This window comes from Pyrgilauda ruficollis, unplaced genomic scaffold (assembly GCF_017590135.1).
Source record: "Pyrgilauda ruficollis isolate IOZ18807 unplaced genomic scaffold, ASM1759013v1 scaffold205, whole genome shotgun sequence".
NCBI lineage: Eukaryota > Metazoa > Chordata > Aves > Passeriformes > Passeridae > Pyrgilauda > Pyrgilauda ruficollis.
This window is the reverse complement of record NW_024519763.1, coordinates 776,848-798,105: the sequence shown is the minus strand read 5'-3', so window position 1 is coordinate 798,105 and position 21,258 is coordinate 776,848. Positions and strand designations below refer to the sequence as shown.

The 21,258-nt window shown below is 47.0% G+C and overlaps 1 protein-coding gene across 1 annotated transcript in view; it reads right to left on the bottom strand.

Moving 5' to 3' along the window:
- Positions 1-2,529: 2,529 nt before the first annotated feature.
- The window catches only part of GALNT13 (polypeptide N-acetylgalactosaminyltransferase 13), a 43,673-nt gene continuing 24,944 nt past the window's right edge, over positions 2,530-21,258 (bottom strand). Inside the window, exons 8-12 of the mRNA XM_041467318.1 lie at positions 16,977-17,157; positions 13,501-13,640; positions 11,463-11,561; positions 10,077-10,211; positions 2,530-2,783 (exon numbers count right to left, since the gene is read on the bottom strand). Coding sequence (XP_041323252.1) covers positions 2,643-2,783; positions 10,077-10,211; positions 11,463-11,561; positions 13,501-13,640; positions 16,977-17,157 — 696 coding nt within the window. The 3' untranslated portion in view covers positions 2,530-2,642. The remainder of the gene's footprint in view (positions 2,784-10,076; positions 10,212-11,462; positions 11,562-13,500; positions 13,641-16,976; positions 17,158-21,258) is intronic.

Sequence of the window (21,258 nt, the reverse complement as noted above, 5' to 3'; positions counted from 1 at the left end):
GCTCTGCCTGGAGCCTTCCCTTCTCCAGGGGAACATTCCCAGCCTGGCTCCATGGCTCCTCTGGGTTCTCCAGCAGCTCCACATCCTCCTGTGCTGATCATCCCACAAACCCACCTTCCCCTGCTGCCATCCCGGCCGAACATTCCAGGTGAGGTTTCCCATCCCAGGTCCGAGGTTTGTGTTTAGATCCATCTAAACTCACCTGGGCAGGGGCTCCCCCTGGAGCTCCTTTCCCTGCAATTCCCTGATTTCGGCACCTGAAGGCTTTCCCAGGCTTTAGCTGATGTGGGGACCATGACAAATGAAATGATGAAATTAATTATGTATTCCCTGAATTAACAGAGACATTCCCAAACCTGTCTCTTCCAATCCCACTGCCTGGATATGGATTTGAGGGCAGATCCTGCTCTTTTCTCTTGGAAAAATCATTTCCAGTTTGAAATGGGAGTTGGAGCAGGCAGTCATGGCACCAGTATCAGGATATTCCTGGCCTCAAAAATATCCTAAGATTCATCCCCTCTGGACGAATCCCTAAATCCCTTAAATAAATCCAAAAAAAAGGGATAAATCAAATTTCCAGGGAAATGCGATGGAGGTTGGTTCCCTCAGTGCAATTTTTCAGTCAATCCTAATTATTAACATTTCTGAGAAATTCCAAAAAAAAAGGGGAAATACCTCCGTGCCTGCATTCATCCCTCCCAAGGGATTATTGGGTGATTCATTCCCAGGCTCCGCAGCCCATCATTAACAGGAGCACTTAATTACCTCTGAAGGCTTTAATTACCAGCAGGGGAGGCTGGGCCTCACCAGGGTTTGGTGTCACCTGCAGCTCCAGCTCCCCACACCTGCAGGGACAACCTGGAACAGGGAATTACTGAGAAGAGGGATTTTAGTTGGGGTTTTTCGGACAAGGGAGCAACTCTGGATGTGGGGCATCTCATTAAACGAGTTAATAATTAGTCCTTTCGTGACTTGATTGATTGAAGGGCACTGCAGCAGTGTAGGACGAGTTACAGAATTATATATTAATATAGAAATTCTATTTATAAAATCCTAATTTTGTAAATAGCTCCGGCTCTGATGTCAAGGAACCTTGGGATGGGACAGGGCAGCGTTGGGAATGTGGAGCTGTCCCCCTTTGGAGCCAGGGGTGCTCCACAGGGAGGTGACACCGCCCTCTCCCACTGTCCCCAGGACATTCCCCACCTCCTCCTTCCCAACCCAACCCCAATTCCCGGACCCACCCAGGGCTGTGGTGTGAACAAAACCCTCGGGAAGGAGATGAAATAAATAACTGATTCCTCTTTTCCTGCATGGAAATGCCTGTTTAAATTTCATCCTGATGTTTTCCTGCTCTTTTTACAAAGCAGAACAAAACCTCTCCCTTTTCTGAGGGATCTTTTAAACCACATTTTGTATTTTTAGAGTGACTGGAGGATGAGGAGCAGGAATATTTGGGCAGGAGGCTGGAGATGAGCCCCAATCCGAGTTAATCCAGGATATTCCAGCTCCATGCAGGCCCAGCAATCCCCTTCCCAGCTGAACTCCCTCCTGCTTCCCATGTAATGCTCTGGATCCAGCAGATATCCTCTGACATTTACACACCCATAAACCCCGGGATGAATCCAGAACCACCAGAGCAGATACAGAAAATACCAGCATTTTTAATGACCCAGTGCATTTTACAGAGATTTCTGGGAATTGTGAGGGAAATCCTGAGAAATATTTCCCCACTTACCCGTGCTGGGATCCCGCTGCCCTGGGATTTCAGTCTCCTGAACCCTCTGGGCAGTGAGAATTCCCAAAATCCCAGCCCAGAGGGCCACAGCTGCATTTGGGGTGGCTCCCAAAGGAATGTCCCCAGCACGTTCTGGGAATGTCCCCGTCCCCACATCCCAGGGGGAGCAGCTCCCGAGTGCCAGCAGCACTTTGGGAACAGCCAGACCCACAAAAGGATCGAGCCTCCGAATTCCTGAAACCAGAAAGGAACCTCTGGGATTCCCAGGCAGAGCTGGGAGTGGATCCAGGGACAGAGCTGGGATGCAGGGATTCATGGATGTGTTGGGATGGAGGGATGGAGACCCTCCAAGCTCCAGAGGTCTCAGTTTTGGTTGTTCCAGGTCCGGCCCCAGCCCCATTCCCATGGAAGGAGAGGACAGCTTCCTCCGAGGTCCCATGAGTGTCACTCCTTCCCCTCGGCATTCCCGTGTCTCCTGTGGCCTCATCTGTTGGAATTCCTGCTGAAGTGCAGTCCTGGCCTGGTTTCCCCAACACTGGATCCTGTTTTTTCCCAGCACAGCCCAGGAAGCTTTGGTGCTGTCAAATCCCACTGGGCACGGGAGACCACCCCAAGATTCCCCAGGATATTCTCCAGGATCTCCTCCAGGAGAGCCCGGCACATCCCATCAGCTCGGGCCACACCTCCCAGGATGGCTCCCAGTGCCAGCTGGTGCCACAGGGCCTTTGGACTGGGCCACCTCTCTGTGGGGACGTGTGACAGCGACACCTCCATATCCCACCTTCGGAGTCCAAGGGCACCGCGGCACCAGGAACCCCCCGGTGACTCTGCTGGGCCCGGGAGAGGGCCGGGCACCGCCGGGCGCAGCAGGAGAAGCGGGAACAAGCGGGATGAGAGGCGGGAATCAGGCCCCCAGGGTCATGTTGCGCAGCAGCCACTGCTGGGCGCGGCCGCCGCCGCAGTCGCGCATGGTGGGCACCAGCCGGTCCTCCTCCGACGGCTCCGCCAGGCACTGGTTGCTGTTCAGGTGCCTCAGGGTGAGCTTCTGCAAGGGGAGGGGGACAGAGAATTCCTGCTGAAACGCAGCATTCCAATGGAATTCCAACCGGGGAATGCGATTTGCTGGCCTGGTTTGGTGGAGCAGGCTGCTGGAGCTCCGGGACGTCGCCACCGCGTCCCACCGGAGCCGCCCGCTCCTCCCTCTGCCGAACCAACAAAGGGAAAATAACTCCAAGGAAATCTTGTATCTCCAAGGCACAGCTGTTGGATGGAGGAGTTTGGTCTCCACGGCCATGGACACGTGGAAAGTTTGGGACCAGAGCAGGAATTGATGCTGATGGGGATGTATTTGCTCAGTATTCCATGGAAACGCTCTTGTTCCCAGGGCATCTCTCCTTGGGACACCCCCTCTGATCCCACCACATTTCTTTGGGATGGGAGAATCAGGAGGACACGAAACGTATCGGAAGGAATAAAACACCACCTGTTCCACGGGGAGAACAAATTCCCAGAGAAATCCCAGGAAGTTAAACAGGAAATTCTGTCCTTAAGCAACACCAGAGAGGTTCAGTCCCAGCTGAGCCAGGAGCATTCCCACCACCATTCCCTGGGATTGTGCCAGGGCCTGCCCACCCTGCCAGCCAGGAATTCCCAGTTCCCAATCTCCCATCCATCCCTGCCCTCTGGCAGTGGGAGCCATTCCCTCGCTCCTGTCCCTCCATCCTTGTCCCCAGTCCCTCTCCAGCTCTCCTGGAGCCCCTTCAGGCCCTGCCAGGGGCTCTGAGCTCTGCCTGGAGCCTTCCCTTCTCCAGGGGAACATTCCCAGCTCTCCCAAGAACCCTGGGAATGGGGAATTTCAGGGTGGAAATCCTGTCTGCAGATCATCCACTGGAGCAGAGCCCAATTTTATGGCAAGGGAACAATCAGGGAAAACCAGGATGGGCAGGAAAATCCTGGAGCCCTCAGGAGAGGGGAGAAAGGAGGAACAAATCCCAAAATTCATCCCAAACAGCCCAGGCTGATGTCAAACCTTGGGATTTCCTCAGGGATAGAGGGGCTGGAATGGTGGGAGCTGCTTGAGGTCTTGGGCTCACCCAGGAGGATAAATATTGATATATATAAACAAATAAATAAATAAATTATACAAACCAATTAATATAAATCAAAATAAAATATTAAATTATAGATAATATAAAACTAATATATTAAGTAATATAATATAGATTACTATATGTGCAATATAAACAAATATAAAAAATAATATAGAATACAAAATGTAAGGGACTAAAAATAGATTAAATAATATAATCTAGAAAAATATAAAATATTATGTATAAAATAATAAAAAATCATATAGCAAAGAATAATATAAAATATAAATGAAAATAAAAAATATAATAATATCCTTAACTGAAGGAAAATCAGAAATCATTTTTGCAAGAGGCTGATGCTCTCATGGCTCAGAAACGCCATTTATCTTCATTATTTATAATATTTCTGTGTAATATTATATTTACTGAAAAATACAGCAGTATGTTTATGTATTACTTAATAAACACGTAGGTGTTTATTAGTGTAAATTTATATCAATTATATTCCTATATATTTTATTTTTATATAGAAATAAAAAATATAAAATATATATACATATACATATATATTTAAATATAGGTATATAAATAAAGACTTTTTTCTGGTGTTCCAACTAAACTGGTGGGAAATTCCAACAAGGAATTTGGTTTTCTTACCACCCATCTCCTTGTGCTACTCCAATGAATAGGAAAAATTCCGTGGAAATGATAGGAAAAAAATCTGTTTAAAAAATCAAATTCTAGGAAAATCCTAGGAAAAACGGAACCTTTTTTGAGAAAATATTTTTTTTGGAATAGGAACCAAATCTTCAGCTCCTGCAGCTTGGAATAATCATGGTGATAGCAAGAGATCAAGGGAGTTTAATTCATCCAAAATTAATTAAAACTAGCAATAATTAACACCAATAATTACTAGTAACTATTACTAAGAACTAAGAACTAACATTAAACATCTGTTCTATCCTACAGCTATAAAATAATCTTCTGTCTTGTTTTATAGAAAAAAATTGATATGAAAGGTTCTATTAAATTATATGAAAATCCTATTAAAAATCATATTAAATTTTATAAAAATATATTAAAAATATATAAAAATCCTATTACACTGCTACCAAAAAATCTGTGAACATTCTGTGAAAACTCCAGGAAATATTATATACAATAATTGTATGAAAATGATATGAAAAATTGTAATAAAATTCTCTGAAAACTCTACAAAAGATCCATGAAAATTCGTTAAAAATTTATGAATTTTTATGAACAATTTTATGCAAATTGTATGAAAAATGACATGAAACAATGAAAACTGCGTGAAAAAGTGTTTCAAACATTCTTGTAAAATTCCCTGAAGTATTCCATGAAGATCTACCAACTCCACGAAATACGAACATTTCCAAAACCGCCAAAAAACATTTCAAAACCACAAAAATTCCACCCAAAACTAAAACAAGACAGAAACTCCACTGAGCTCCTCCAGCAGGAAGATTTCCTGGCAATTCCTTACCACATCCTAGATTTCCTCCCAGTCCCGACGCCCCTAGAGGAAATAATCCGTGGGGCTGGAGTAAACCTTCCTAAAGACTTCCAGGCGGGAGTAATTCCTGAGGATCCAGCTCTGCAGGGGGCTCCCGTCACAGGCCTCCACCGTGGGGCCCTGGGAGCCGTCCTCCACCCTGCCCAGCGTCAGGCACGACTGCGTGATGATGTGCAGGAACGTGCGCCTCTGGAAAAGCGGGAACGCTCAGTGGGAACAGCGGGGAGAACCGGGAATTGCTCGTGGAGAACGGGCTGGGAATGAGCCGGGGATCAACGGGGAGGTCCGGAGGGGAATTCGTGGGATGGGATTGAATGGCACACAAAATCTCCTCCCTGCTCTTGAGAGCATTCCCATGATCCAGAGTGGATTGTGGCTCCCAATCCTGTGCTCTCCTGCAATTCCCTCCTGGGAAGATCCAGGCAGAGATGGGGTTTTCCTAGAAATATCCCAAAACTTCCACCTTGCTCTTGAGAGCACTCCCATGATCCAGAGTGGATTGTGGCTCGTTCTCCCTACCTTTGGATTACTGCTATTCCCTGCTGGGAAGATTCAGGCAGAAATGGGGTTTTCCTAGAAAAATCCCAAAACTTCCACCTTGCTCTTGAGGGCATTCCCATGATCCAGACTCTGGCTCCCAATCCTGTTCCCCCGGCCCTTGGATTGCTGCAATTCCTTGCTGGGAAGATCCAAGCAGAAATGGGGTTTTCCTAGAAATATCCCAAAACTGCCACCTTGCTCTTGAGAACACTCCCATGATCCACAGTGGATTGTGGCTCGTTCTCCCTACCTTTGGATTACTGCTATTCCCTCCTGGGAAGATCCAGGCAGAAATGGGGTTTTCCTAGAAATATCCCAAAATTTCCACCTTGCTCTTGAGAACACTCCCATGATCCACAGTGGATTGTGGCTCATTCTCCCTACCCTTGGATTGCTGCTATTCCCTGCTAGGAAGATCCAGGCAGAAATGGGGTTTTCCTAGAAATATCCTAAAACTTCCACCTTGCTCTTGAGAACACTCCCATGATCCACAGTGGATTGTGGCTCGTTCTCCCTACCTTTGGATTACTGCTATTCCCGGCTGGGAAGATCCAGCCAGAAATGGGGTTTTCCTAGAAATATCCTAAAACTTCCACCTTGCTCTTGAGAACACTCCCATGATCCAGACTGTGGCTCCCAGTCCCATTCTCCCTATCTTTGGATTGCTGCAATTCCCTGCTGGGAAGATCCACAGATATTTCCTAGAAATATCCCAAAAGCCTTGCTCTTGAGAGCATTCCCATGATCCAGAGTGGATTGTGGCTCCCAATCCTGTGCTCTCCTGCAATTCCCTCCTGGGAAGATCCAGGCAGAGATGGGGTTTTCCTAGAAATATCCCAAAACTTCCACCTTGCTCTTGAGAGCACTCCCATGATCCAGAGTGGATTGTGGGTCCCAATCCTGTGCTCTCCTGCAATTCCCTGCTGGGAAGATCCAAGCAGAGATGGGGTTTTCCTAGAAATATCCCAAAACTTCCCCCTTGCTCTTGAGGGCATTCCCATGATCCAGTGCAGATTGTGGCTCCCAGTCCTGCTCCTCCAACACCTTGGATTGCTGCAATTCCCCATTGGGAAGATCCAGGCAGAAATGGGTTTTGTTCTGCACAAATATCCCAAAATTTCCTCTCTGCTCTTGAGCCCATTCCCATGATCCATCATGGGCATGGCTCCCCATGCTGCCTCTCCAAGCCCTTGGATGGCTGTGATTCCCCATGGAAAGGTCTGGGCACAGCTGGGGTTTTTCCTGCACAAACCACCCTGAACCCCATTTGGGAATTACCCAGTTAAAAACAGAATTCATTAAACATCTATGAGGGGTTTTGTTTGTTTTGGGGGTTTTTTTTGTTTGTTTTGTTTCGTTTTTTTGTTTTTCACAATTCCAGCTTTTCCATTCCAGTGCCAATTCCAGGTGGGGTGAGATGAAGGGGAGCTTCCACTTCCCTAAATTCCTCCCACTGTCACCCCATCACTCTGGAGCAGCTGGAATGCTTTTCCCACATCCCTCACCTGCTCCTTTTCCATGTTTTTGGCTTAGGAATGGAAAAAGTGATGTGAGGATAAAGGAGCCACTAAAAATACCAGAGCCAAGTGTCCCCAAAATGTCACTTGGAGTCACGGGCAGGGACAGCAGTGCTGGATCCCTCCGGATCAGCACTCCCTGTTCCCTCCTGTCCATCAATCCTTCCAGGAAAAGCAGAGCTCCACCAGTACAGGACTTGGAATTCTCTCTCTGGTGTTCACAGGATATGAAATACCCAAAGGTAGGGGATTCCTCGCATGGGGACAAACACAAGTGTGGCAATCTGAGCAGGCTTTTCCTGGTACACGGATTCATGGAATGCTTTGGGGTGGAAAGACCTTAAACCCCATCCAATCCACCCCTGCCATGGCAGGGACACCTCCCAGGCTGCTCCAAGCCCCAGTGTCCAGCCTGGCCTGGGACACTCCAGGGATCCAGGGCAGCCCCAGCTGCTCTGGGAATTCCAGCCCAGCCAGGAATTCCCAGTTCCCAATCTCCCATCCATCCCTGCCCTCTGGCAGTGGGAGCCATTCCCTGGCTCCTGTCCCTCCATCCTTGTCCCCAGTCCCTCTGCAGCTCTCCTGGAGCCCCTTCAGGCCCTGCCAGGGGCTCTGAGCTCTGCCTGGAGCCTTCCCTTCTCCAGGGGAACATTCCCAGCTCTCCCAGCCTGGCTCAGGGAGCAGGAAGCTCTGGAATGTTGGAGCAGCAGCTATGGAGAAGCACTGAGTGAGGGCACTGCTACAGGAGCTACTCCAGGGATTGGGATTTGGCACAGGGATTGCACCAGACTTACCTCAAAGCTATACTCCCATTTCCCAAAATACTGAGGGAAGGGAAGACAGAAGGAAAGCGGAGTCAGTGATCCAAGGAACATTTTTTGTGCAGCCCCTCAGCTCTCCCAGGATGGAAATTCCACAGCTTTGCCGCGATTGGGGACAAAAAGTGGCAATTATCCAGGAAAAAATCATGGAATTCTGAGCAGGAAGGGATTCACAGGGATCACTGATCCAACCCCTGGCCCTGCCAGGATATCCCAACAATCCCATCCTGTCCCTGAGAGCGTGTCCAAACACTCCTGGAGCTCTGGCAGCCGTGGAATAAACCCTGAGGGATGTGTCAGGAATAAACCCCGAGGGATGTGTCAGGAATAAACCCTGAGGAGCTTTTCAGGAATAAACACTGCCATCACCATCCATCCACAAGGAATTAAACTCCTTCCTATCAGCTGTGACACATTTCCAACTTCATTTTTTCCCTGGATCCCTTGGTGCGTGTCACGTCCCAGGATCTCATCCCTCTCCACATCCAGAGGTTTCCCCAGATGTCACAATGGGAATCACCAGGCGTGGCAGCCTGGAATCTATTCAGTATTTAAATACCACAAATGAAATTAGGAAACTATAAAAAATTAATAGTAGCAGGAAATCATAGAAAATTCCATGAAAATCCCTCAGAGAAACCCTTTTTTAGGATTATTTCATGTCCAGCTGTGGCCCTGTCGTCCACTGCCAAGCCAGCATTCCTAAATATTCCTAAAAACCACCCCAAATCCCTCTATGCAATGCCTGAATAAGCAAGGAAAGGAAAAATCAGTGTAATTCCACTGGAAAATCAAATTAATGAATACAAGGAATGCAGGAAATATCCTGTAATTGTTTCTCTGGGAAAAAAAAAAATCAGAATAACACAACTGGTTGTTATCTTGGGAAAAAAAATCCTGGATATTAAGAATATTTGGATGTTAATAACAAATAAATATGTTAATAATTAACAAATATATAATAATGGCAGTAATGAAATGAAAGGGAAAGTGGGCAGCTGAAAGCTGAATATTCCAAGGAACATTGGCAATAAAAAGCTGTACTCAATAAATCCAGGGACAGGGAATGCAAGGGAATGTTTTCCAGGAGAACAAGCAGCCAATCCTTGGAGATGCCATAAAAACATGGAGTATTTCTGTTTTAGGAGCTCCATCTCATGGCCGAGCTGGGTTTTACACAATTCCTGGGAAATTCTGCTCAACTTAAGGGAAAAACCAGCACATTCCCTGTGTGTACTTTATTGGAAGAATTCCAGCCTTCCAGGCAGGAAGGGTGGAGGTGCCCAAGGAATTCCTGGATGTGGCTGAGCTGTGGACAAGGTGGGAATGGGGAACAGCATGGACTTGATGACCTGGGAGGGCTTTTCCAGCCTCAGGGTGGACAGCAGCAGGAATTTCCCCATGGAAAGGGGGCTCAGGGATTGGAACTGCCCAGGGAGGTTTGCAGTGCCCATCCCTGGAGGTGTCCCAGGAATTCCTGGAGGTGGCACTCAGCGTGAATGGAAATCCCTGTGGGAATTGTTTAAAGTGAGATGAAAACACGGAATTGGGCGAATCCCAGGAGGATTTCCCCAGGAGCTGGCTTCAAACTGGAACCTCTGTGTGCATGGGCATCAGCAGGAATTTCCCCATGGAAAGGAGGCTCAGGCCTTGGCACTGCCCAGGGAGGTTTGCAGTGCCCATCCCTGGAGGTGTCCCAGGAATTCCTGGGGGTGGCACTCAGGGCTTTGGGCTGGGGACAAGGTGGGCACAGCTGGGACTCCATGGCCTTGGAGTGCTTCTCCAGCCTCAGGGATCCTGGGATAGTGGCAGAACCACCCCCCGGGCCCGGGATACCTCAGCATCGTACTCCCAGAGCTGGTTGCCCCTCAGGTGGTGGCACTTGAGCATCAGCACGGGGCCGTTGAGCCGTGACACGTCCAGGCACAGGTCGTCCGTGCGGATCTCCTTGTCCGCTGTGTAGGAAAACACCTGGAACACAGAGGGGGCTGCAAAAGCCTGGGAACGCCAAGCCCAGCCCTGGCAGGGACCCCGGGCTGGAGAGCTGGAGCCTTGCCTCAGAGAAATCCATGGGAATTCAGGGCAAGGGAAAGGTTTTCACTGGAGAAATCCATGGGAATTCAGGGGAAGGGAAAGGTTTTCCCCTGGAGAAATCCACGGGAATTCCGGGGAAGGGAAAGGTTTTCCCCAAGAGAAATCCATCAGAATTTGGGGCAAGGGAAAGGTTTTCCCCTGGAGAAATCCATGGGAAGGGAAAGGTTTTCCACTGGAGAAATCCATGGGAATTCAGGGAAGGGAAAGGTTCTCCAAGCCAAGAAGCAGAGAAATGAGGCCAAGCTCCAGTGAGGATGGAGGAAGCGACAGGAGGAGATGGCAGGAGCTGGGATGAAGCTCCAGGATAAATCAGGGATGGGAACACGGAGCATCCCAGCCTTTCCCACCAGGAATGTGGCCAGGAGCAGGTGCCTGGAACACCAGAGCTACCGGGGAATTGTGACCGTGCCAGGCTGGCACCACCCCTGGAAAATTCTACACATAAATAATAAATTCTAATTAATTAAAATAGAGTAAATTTCAAATATGCTTAAAAGTCCCTTAATTATAATTTACATCCCAAACCCCATCTGGAGCAGCCATGCTAATTTGAATATCCACTGGAATATGCAAATTCTGTTCTAATTAACCCAGAGCTGGTCACAAGACCAAGAATTCCATCTACTTTTCTACTCCCTTTCCAGCCCCTCCAAATGAAACACCCCAGGCCCCCACTACTGGAATTGCACTAAAGAACTTCCATGAATATCCTGGATATTTTTTTTCCCCTACACACATTCAGAACAGATGGATCCAGCTACGTTTATGGATTGTGCCCGTTTCATTTTAATGAAAATAAACTCAAATTCCTGATCACATTTCCTAAAGTTTGTGTCTGGAATGTTAAATTCATTACTAAATGACTTCAGGATTCTATTCAATATATTCACTGGGATACTTCCCATGGATGTGCACCAATATTCCCCCAAAATCTGGAGCTGAAATTGAAAAGAAATGTCTGAGTCCTCTTAAAATCCTTCAGCTCAAAACGGAATGTAATTTTGAATTTTCATTGATTTTTTTTGCTATTACTTTCAAACAAAATCTAAAATGGAATTGAAATAGATACTTAAAATATTCCAAAGGAATTCTTGGGCAAATAAGCCACCTTTCCCTGCTTTTCTTTACCTGGTTCCCTCCCATGCCATGGCAGTTGAAAAATCCCACTTTTTCGTTCTCCTTGCGGCCCATGTTGTCCAAGCACTGGTTGGTTTCAACATTCCTGATCTGGAGAAAGAAAGAGGTGAAATATTCCTTAAAAATACTTCCTGGACCTGCCAGATTTGTGCAGAAAACTGCAATGTGCAAACAGATCACATTCCCAAATAGTCAGGGAACGGTCCCAGAGCTCATCCATGGCCAGGGACACCTCTCACTATTCCATGTCAAGCCATGAATTCAGGATGATTATCCCAAATCTGTTGAAATCTCCATTCTTTTTCTCCCTGTCTGTCCCAGAAAACAACAAAACATCCACTTGGGAAATGCACTTTGAGGCCTGGTGCTGCTCACCTTTGATTTACACCATTTTTCCTTGGATGTGAGCCCAGGAGGAGCCATCCAGGGCAGGACATGGATCATTTATGGCCTAATGATGCTGCTCCAGCTTGGATGGATCAAATCCTGCCCAAATCTCTTCCGAAAGGCAGGAAGATGTCAAAAAATGCACTTCCAATGCCTTAAAAAATGCCCATTTCTCTGCTGCTCCCTGGATTTTAAGGCTGCAATTCCCTTTCCCTGCTCCACTGGAGCAGCCAAGGAGGGCTTTAATTCCCAGCTCCTGCCTGAGCTGCTGTTTCCATGGGAACTGAGGCCACTCTGCACAGATCAGGTGTTTTAATCACTTTTTTCTGCCTTTCTCATCCCATTTTCCAGCCTGACAATGTGGCACAATCCCACTTTATTTGACATTCCCTAGACAAGCCTTTTCCTTGCTGGAAACCCCCATTTCCCTTTATTTTGGCAGGATTAAATCTGGAATCCTCCAGTGCCTTTTATTCCTGCCTACAATGGCAAATTTCAGTGGGAAATCACTTCCCTGGATGTCAAAAAAAGCCATTTGTTCCTCAGAGTGTTATTTCAGGATTGTTATTCCATCATCAAATCCTTTGATTGTTATTCCATCATTATCAAATCAACCCATTCCAGAGCTTTTAAAAGGCAGCAGAGGAATGACTCAATATAGTATTTTTAGCTGTGAATTTGCTGAATTTCAAAGGAATTCCAGCTCCTGGTGGTCCCAGAACCTTGTGATTACCAGGAATGTCCTTGACCCTCATCCCCAGGCTGGGAAACACTCAGTCAACAAACATTTCTTTAAAGAAATCCCAAAAAAGCCATTTCTAAGCCATTAACGATGATGGAAGGTTCCCCTCAAGAGCTGCACATTCATTGTGTCAAAATATTAATCCCAAACTTCACTTTTCCAATCTCCTGCTCCACTTGGGAGACAGATTTGCCTGGCGAACATTTGGAATAGACACTTGATTTAAAGAGAGATTTTTAAAGAGAGGGAATATGTTTGGAACAGCAACTTCTCCTTAAAAAGGACTTAAAAATTGAAAATAAAGAGAAATAAGAAATCAAGAGGAATAAGAGACAAGAAAGGAACTCCTGCACCTGAGTCTTGGCTCCAAAGCCACCTCATCCTCTTGGGAGTGGATCCATTGGCTCTGGACACCTCCAGGTTCCCTGTACTTACTGGTTTCTTTCCTTACTGGTTTCCTGCCTTGCTGGTTTATTTTACTTACTGGTTTCCAGCAGTTACTGGTTTCCTGTACTTACTGGTTTGCTGCACTTCTTGGTGGCCTGGATTTATTTGTTTTCTTTACTTGTTGGTTTGTTGTAATTACTGTTTACCCTCAGGGTTGCTTTCCTTTCCTTACTGGTTTCCACTTCTTAACAGTTTATTTCTTGGTTTTCCTGCTTTGTTGTAGTTACTGGTTTCCTTCCCTTACTGGTTTCCATTCTTGCTTTACTTACTGGTTTGTACTACTGGTTTCCTGCACGGATTGATTTCCTTTAATTCCTGCTTTCCTCTACTCCTGCTTTCCTGCGATTCCTGGTTTCTTCTCTTTACTGCTTTCCTTTCTTTCCTGCACTCCTGGATCGCTGCCCTTCCCGTTGTCCCGCCATTCCCAGCTCATCCCTCCAGGCCAGCCCGTACCTCTCCCAGGGAGTAGTAGCGCCGTGGGATCTGTGAGTCAGGGTAGACGTTCTCCAGGTACCAGGAGAAGGGTTTGCACCCGAGCCTCTCCCGCAGGGCTTTCCTTACGGAAACATCTCCGTAATCCACCTTCACCACCCCTGGAATGGTGACACAAGAGCCCATCAGACATTTGGGGAAAATCCCATAGTGGCCCCAGCTCCCCTGCAGGGTTTTCCTGACTGAAACATCTCCATAATCCACCTTCACCACCCCTGGAATGGTGAGAGAAGAGCCCATCAGACATTTGGGGAAAATCCCAGAGCCAGCCCCAGCTCCCCTGCAGGGTTTTCCTGACTGAAACATCTCCATAATCCACCTTCACCACCCCTGGAATGGTGAGAGAAGAGCCCATCAAACATTTGGGGAAAATCCCAGAGCTGCCCCCAGCTCCTCTTGATTCCAATCCATGTGCTGGGATTGGGAGCAGCAGGGTGTGAGGGCTGAGTGGCTGCCTCTCCATGGAGGTGTGCAAGGGGTAATTATAATTAATTCACTCATTAATGGAGCCAAGTGAAATGCTTGGCAAGTGATCCTTTTTCCTTCCTTTGTCAATCTGGAAAGGCAGGACTGCAGAATTCCCTGATTTCTTCATGTTCCAAAATAACAAAGGAATCCGGTCACATTTTCACAAACCATGTTTCCCTGAACTCTCCTGACAGGAATAACTCAGACAAGGTGGGGAGGGCCTGGCAAGGATTCCCAGAGAAGCTGTGGCTGCCCCTGGATCCCTGGAAGTGTCCAAGGCCAGCACCTGAGCTGGATTTCCTTGGAGCATCCCATGGCTCTTCCCACTCTTTGTGCCCATCTCCTGCCACCACAAAAGGTCCCAAAGGAGCAGACACGGAGCCAGACCTGGCTGCACATCAGCAGGACCTGGACACAGGTTTTCATGGAATCATGGAGGCTGGAAAAGCATTCCAAGGTCATGGAGTCCCAGCTGTGCCCGATGCCCACCCTGTCCCCAGCCCAGAGTGCCACCTCCAGGAATTCCTGGGACACCTCCAGGGATGGGCACTCCAAACCTCCCAAGGCCTGAGCCCCCTTTCCATGGGGAAATTCCTGCTGATGTCCACACACATGGACGTTCCAGTTCCAAACCAGCTCAGAACCACAAGGAGGGAAGGGAGGGAGGGAAGGGAGGGAGGGAAGGGAGGGAAGGAAGGAAGGAAGGAAGGAAGGAAGGAAGGAAGGAAGGAAGGAAGGAACTGTTGGAAACCAGTGGCTGTGGAGGGAATATTTTGGGCACAGTTTGTGTTTCAGGAGAGGATCCCAATCCCACTTTTTGCCCTCCCACACAGACAGGGAAGAACCTTTTTTGCAGCCAGACAATTGTCAAGATTTGCTGTGATTAAGGAGGAAAATCCCTCCCAGCTTCCTCTCCCAGGATTTTTTGAACCTCATCTGACCCAAGCTGGGACAGTCCCACACATGGCAGCTCCTGGATTCCAGGTTTATCCATTCCCTTTCTTTCCTAAGAAATCCCATTTGAAGCATATCCAGGATTTCTGGGATTTCTGAAGCTCTCCTGAATTATTTGGCTCATGAGCTCAGGCCTTGAGCCAGGCTCCTCCCAAGGAAAACTCCAATTCCTTGGCAATGCAGGCTTACACCAAACCCAAAAGGGGAGTTTTCCTCACTGCTTTGGGATTTTTTTCCCCTGGTCTTCTTAAATCCAGCTTGGATTTATTAAAAACTCTGGCTCCTGACTCATCTCAGCACAAATAAAGATTTTCCTGTTATCCACACAAAAACAGGAGAAGGCACCAATTAAAAACATGCTCAAGATCCCAAAAATTAGAGCTGAGCTCTCCTCCAGCAGAATTCTGTTTTCCCAGGGAACCAGCTCTCTCCAGACTTTTAATTTGGGATGTAATTATGAGGTGTGCCCCTATTTATGCTGAGAAGTCTACTTCCCACTGGGAGCTGCCCCTGGCTCCTCTCTCCTGGGATCTTGACTCAGGAATGGGATGAATCAGCTCCCAGAGGAGCTGGGGATGAGGCTGTGCCAGACAACAGAGCCCTCATTACCAACAGGCAAATTCCTTTGTTCTCCCAGAGAATTATCCAGAGATCTCCATTTTCCTCATTAATAGGAAGGGAAAATGATCAAAAAGCAGATTAAAAATACTTAGGAATACTTTTTATATTTAGGAACGCCCTATTTTAAAAAGATCTATTATTTCCTACTTATTTTTATGGAGAATTTCCATGAAAATCTTCATTTTGTTTCTCTTTCTCCTCCATTTGCTTCTCAATGCTGAGGAACAACCTCATTATATTTTATCTATTAATTATTACAGGTATTAATAAATAACATGGGAAGAGATCAGGGAATACAAAGACCACCTATTCCCAAATTCTTCCACATGGCTGAAATTTTGGATCACAAAGCCTTGCCACTAGCAGTGACCTAATTCCACCCTTTCCCTGCAATCCAATTTTCACCAAGGGTTCTCTGTTGGCATTTTGTATCAAATCCTGGGAAGAGGAGAGGGCACTTCTAGGAGCACTGAAATCCAGCTGATCTGGGCTCGTTCCAGAAGGGAAAAACAAGGAATAACCTCACAATAAATATAAAAAGCAGGTTGGCATTTCATCTTAATTTTTCTGTTTTAAAGGAACAGCTTCCTTAAAAATTGATGGGACAAAAGCCACAAGGAAGAGATCCATATATATACATATATATATTTATACCATTATTAGGTGCTTAAAATGAGCACAGACTTTTTTTAAATTTAAATTTCCCGGATTTTTAAGGGATTTCCAGGATGGATTGGGAATATTCTGTGAGCATCCACAGGAGAAATGGGATTCCACAAGCAGAATCCCAGAGATTCTTTCCAGCTGGGATTAAGTGCTGATTCCTGATATCTTGAACCCCTGGAAAAACCAAATTCCTGGAGCAGCCCATGGAAAACAGCAGGAATTCAGCTGGAACAGGTGAGGGACAACAGCAGGAAATGGTGCAGGAGAAGAAGCACGAAACTCACAGGGATATTACTGACTTGCCAGGGAAAATTGAAACTGACTCTGCTGCCACAGAATTTCAGTGGCAAGGAAGGTGGAAGATGGGAAAACGGGAAAATGATCCCACAATAAAATAGCAGTGACACTTCCCTGGTCCATGGGTGCTCCCTGCTACACATGGGGGAGAAAATCCCAGTGCTGAGCTCCAAAGGGTTCCTACTCTCCATGCTGGGAACTCTGCTGCCCTTCCCACAGACCCCTGAGGATTCTAGGGATCACCTGGGCCCCTCCTGGGGATTCCAGGGCCCTGTGGATGTGGCACTGGGGACATGGCACTGCTGGGAATGTTGGACTCCAAGATCTCCAAGAACTTCTCCAACCCAAACAGCTCCATGCCACCTCCCACTCCCAGCTCCCTTTTTCAGGACGCGCTCCGGACCACGCGCGGATCCCAAGGGCGGCCGTACCCGGGGAGATGATGTAGAAGAAATCCTTGAACTCGTCCATCCAGACCTCGGCCAGCCTGCGGTTGTTCTTGTTGATGACGTGGCCGGTGCCCCCCGGGAAGGTGTAGGGGGTGGCCTTGCGGAACACGTGTCCCACGTGGGAGCAGGTGACGATCTCCAGGGAGCCTCCACACTGCCAGATCTGCAACGGGAACGTGCAGGGACCGGCCCCAGATGCAGTTATGGTATTTTGGGAAAAATCCTCTGCTAGGATTTTTCCCTCCTGAAGGAGCTGAGGAGCCTCAGGAAAGAAATGTAAACAATAACTGTGTGCTGCTGTGGGATGCAGCAGGTGAGCTGGGTTGTTTCTAATTAATGCCCAACCACAGATGCAGCTGGCTCGGACTCTCTGGGAGCCAGGAGTCTTTGTTATGCATCCCATTCCTGTCCTTTCTAGCCTTCCGATGAACCCTTTTCTCTCTGTTCTTTTAGTATAGTTTTAATGCAGTATTTTAATATAATATGTATCACAAGATAATAAACCAGCCTTCTGAAACATGGAGTTGAGACTCTCGTCTCTCCACTCGTCCCGGGAGCACCTCACACAGCATCCACAGCACCCCAAACACGGCAGGGCAGGATTCCTGTCCGTGCCCCCCGCCACCCCTCCCAGCAGGGCTTTCAAGGGAAAATTCAGGGATTCTGCCCTGGCTGGCAACAAATGTCAGGGGAAATTGGGTGGGATTTGGGCCTCCTGAGCGAGCAGCAGCTCAAATCCAACCGGGAATGCTCGGGAGGAGTTGAATGGGGAAAAAACCCGGCTTTTTAAAGGACACTGTGGAATTTACAGCACATTTCACCACACAGGAATTCCATGGAAAACAAATAGGAGCTATGAAAAGAGAGTTTTGACTGGATGTCCCTGCTTTTCCCCAAAATCCATGGAGCTCAGATCCAGCCACAGTCCAGGGAGAAATAAAGACAATTCTGACTGAATTTTCCTGCTCTTCCCCAAAATCCATGGAGCTTGGACCCAGCCACACTCCAGGGTTGCTCTCATTCCCATGGATTATTTCAGGGGAATTGTCAGGATAAATTGGGTGGGATTTGGGCCTCCTGAGCGAGCAGCAGCTCAAATCCAACCGGGAATGGATTTGGGAGGAGTTTCATGGAAAGAAAAAAGAGTTTTTAATGGACACTGTGGAATTTGTAGCACATTTCACTGCCTCACACATTGCACCACACAGGAATTCTATGGAAAACAACTAGAAAAGGAGAATTTTAACTGGATTTTGAATTTCCCTGCTCTTCCCCAAAATCCATGGAGCTCAGGCCCAGCCCCACTCCAAGGAGCAATAAAGACAATTTTGATTGGATTTTTCCTGCTCTTCCCCAGAGCTCCCAGTGCTGGGAATGGCTCACTCGGATTTATGGAGCACAAACAGGGTTCCATCCTGCTGGGAAAGGTGCCATTCCCTAATGGATTCATGGAGGGCATGGATCTTCCAGGATCCCATACTGTTCAAAGGAACAGAGCAGAACTTCTACCCACACACTCAAATATGCACACATAATTTTTCATCTATTTTGACATGCACTTATTTATACATATTATATATGTAAATATAAACATAGAATATATATATTTCTATTTTTTATATATTTACATTTTATATATAAATTTTTCCAAGCAGAATCCCATCCATGGCCATCCCGAGGAAAGCCCCAGCATTCCCAGGATATTGCCACACCCAGGGACACAAGGCAGCACATCCCAGACCCTCCGAGGTGCAAACCCAGGAATTCAGGGTGTGTTCTCCACCTCATGTGCTGGTGAAATCCCAAAAAATTCATACTAAATGAAGAAGCCAAAGTGGGGAACTTTTCCCAGATGGAAATTTTCCCTTTCCAGTGCTGGAGCCAAAATCTGTGCTCGGGATAATCTAAAACATGCTGGAATGCTGGAATTGAGAACTTTGGGGTTAAATAACAAATTTTGCTGCTGGATCACTATGGATTGAGAAAGGCTGGGAATCCTGGAATTATTTAGTTTGGAAAAAACTTCCAAGATCATTGAGTCCAACGTTAACCTCATCCACCACTGATCCATGTCCTCATTCCACAGCTTTTAAATCCTTAGGGATGGGACTCCACCTCTGGTCTGGGCTTTAGTCTCTACTAAGGAGCCAGAAGGATCCAAATTATTTAATTCTTTATTTTAATTAAATATTTTATTTATCTTAATTATTTCAATTATTTTAGTTCCGGTTTTTATTTCAAATATTTATTTCAAATATTTATTTCCATTTTTAAATTTCAATTATTTATTTCAATTGGTTTAATTATTTCAACTTTTCATTTTAATTATTTTATTACAATTCTTTTACCTCCAGGCTCCTCCTGGTGTTAAATCCCTGAGTTTTTGAGGAGTTTTAAGCAGGAGCTCTGGTGGAATCTTGGAATTAAAGCTCCTTGACACAGACCTGAGTTCCCATGGCAACCAAGGCAGATTTAGTTAATTAGGGCTCCCTCCATTTCCAGAATTCCATGAGAATGAGGAGGGATGGGTTCTGTGGGATCAGCAGTGAAACATCCCTGTGTTAACTGCTCAGGGACTCGGGGGAGCTTCGGGATCAGGGGTGCCAAGGAATTGCAGAGGGAACATGGAAAAATCCCAAATATACACCAGGGATGTGCCCATGGAGCAACCTGGGAGCGTGGAATAACCCCAAAAAAATGCATGGAGTAACCCCAAATAACTACATGGAATAACCCCAAATAATTCCATGGAATAACCCCAAAAAACTGCATGGAGTAAACCCATATAACTCTATGGAATAACCCCAAATAACTGCATGGAATAACCCCAAATATCCACCAGGGAATAACCCCAAATAACTGCATGGAATAACCCCAAATATCCACTAGGGAATAACCCCAAATAACTGCATGGAGTAACCCCAAATAACTGCATGGAGTAACCCCAAATATCCACCAAGGAATAACTCCCAATAATTCCATGGAATAACCCCAAATATCCACCAAAAATAACTCCATGGAGTAACCCCAAATATGCACCAGGGAATAAATCCCAAATATTCACCTAGAATATGCTCATGGAGCAACCTGGGAGCATGGAATAACCACACATAAACTCCAGGGATGTGCTCATGGAAAAACCCCCAATAATTCCATGGAATAACCACAAATAATTACATGGAATAACCCCCAATAATTCCATGGAATAACCACAAATAATTACATGGAATAACCCCAAATAATTCCATGGAATAACCCCAAATACTCCAGGGATGTATTCCCAGAACAACCTGGGAGTGTGGAATAAATCCCAAATATACACCAAGGATGTGTTCATGGAGAAATCTGGGAATAACCCCAAACATACACCAGGGAGTAAGTCCCAAATATTCACCATGGATGTGCTCCTGGAGCAGTCTGGAATAACTGGACATGCCAGGAAGGAGGACACACATTTTGAGACACCCTCCATCCCAAATCCCAGCATTGCCCTGCTGGTTTCCCATTCCAGCTGGCAGGGAATTCCTCCCACACCACCATTTCTAAAAACCTCTGCTCCTGGACACTTTTCCAGCCCATTTTTGGCTCTCCTTGGAGCAATCTGCTCCCTGTGCCAGCTGGGATGGGATGTGGGGGAACTCACACCCTCTTCTGAAAAGGAAGTTTTCAATATTTGTTTAAAATCCCAACGAATCAACCTTCTGGGACACTCCCTGGGAATGTGACTGCTTCCCAAAAGTTCCCGTCCTGGCTGAGAATTGTGGGGTCCCAGGGATCTGCTCCCCTCACAGACTATGGAATGCATTCATCCCTCATTGCTGGGACCCCAGGGAGTCAGGGAATTCTGGAATGCTTTGGGTTGGAAGGGCATTAAATCCCATCCCAATCCATACTGGGACACCTCCCACCATCCCAGGGTGCTCCAGCCTAGCCTTGGACATTCCAGGGATCCAGGGCAGCCCCAGCTGCTCTGGGAATTCCAGCCCAGCCAGGAATTGCCCATTCCCAATCTCCCACCCATCCCTGCCCTCTGGCAGTGGGAGCCATTCCCTGGGTCCTGTCCCTCCATCCTTGTCCCCAGTCCCTCTGCAGCTCTCCTGGAGCCTTCCCTTCTCCAGGGGAACATTCCCAGCTCTCCCAGCCCGGCTGCAGAGCCAGGATTCTGACTGGCTTCTAAAGGAATTAACCCTTCCTGCTCCTCACCCTTTCCTGTCACAATTCCCACAACAGCCAAGCAGGAATTCCAGAGATCAGAACAACTCCA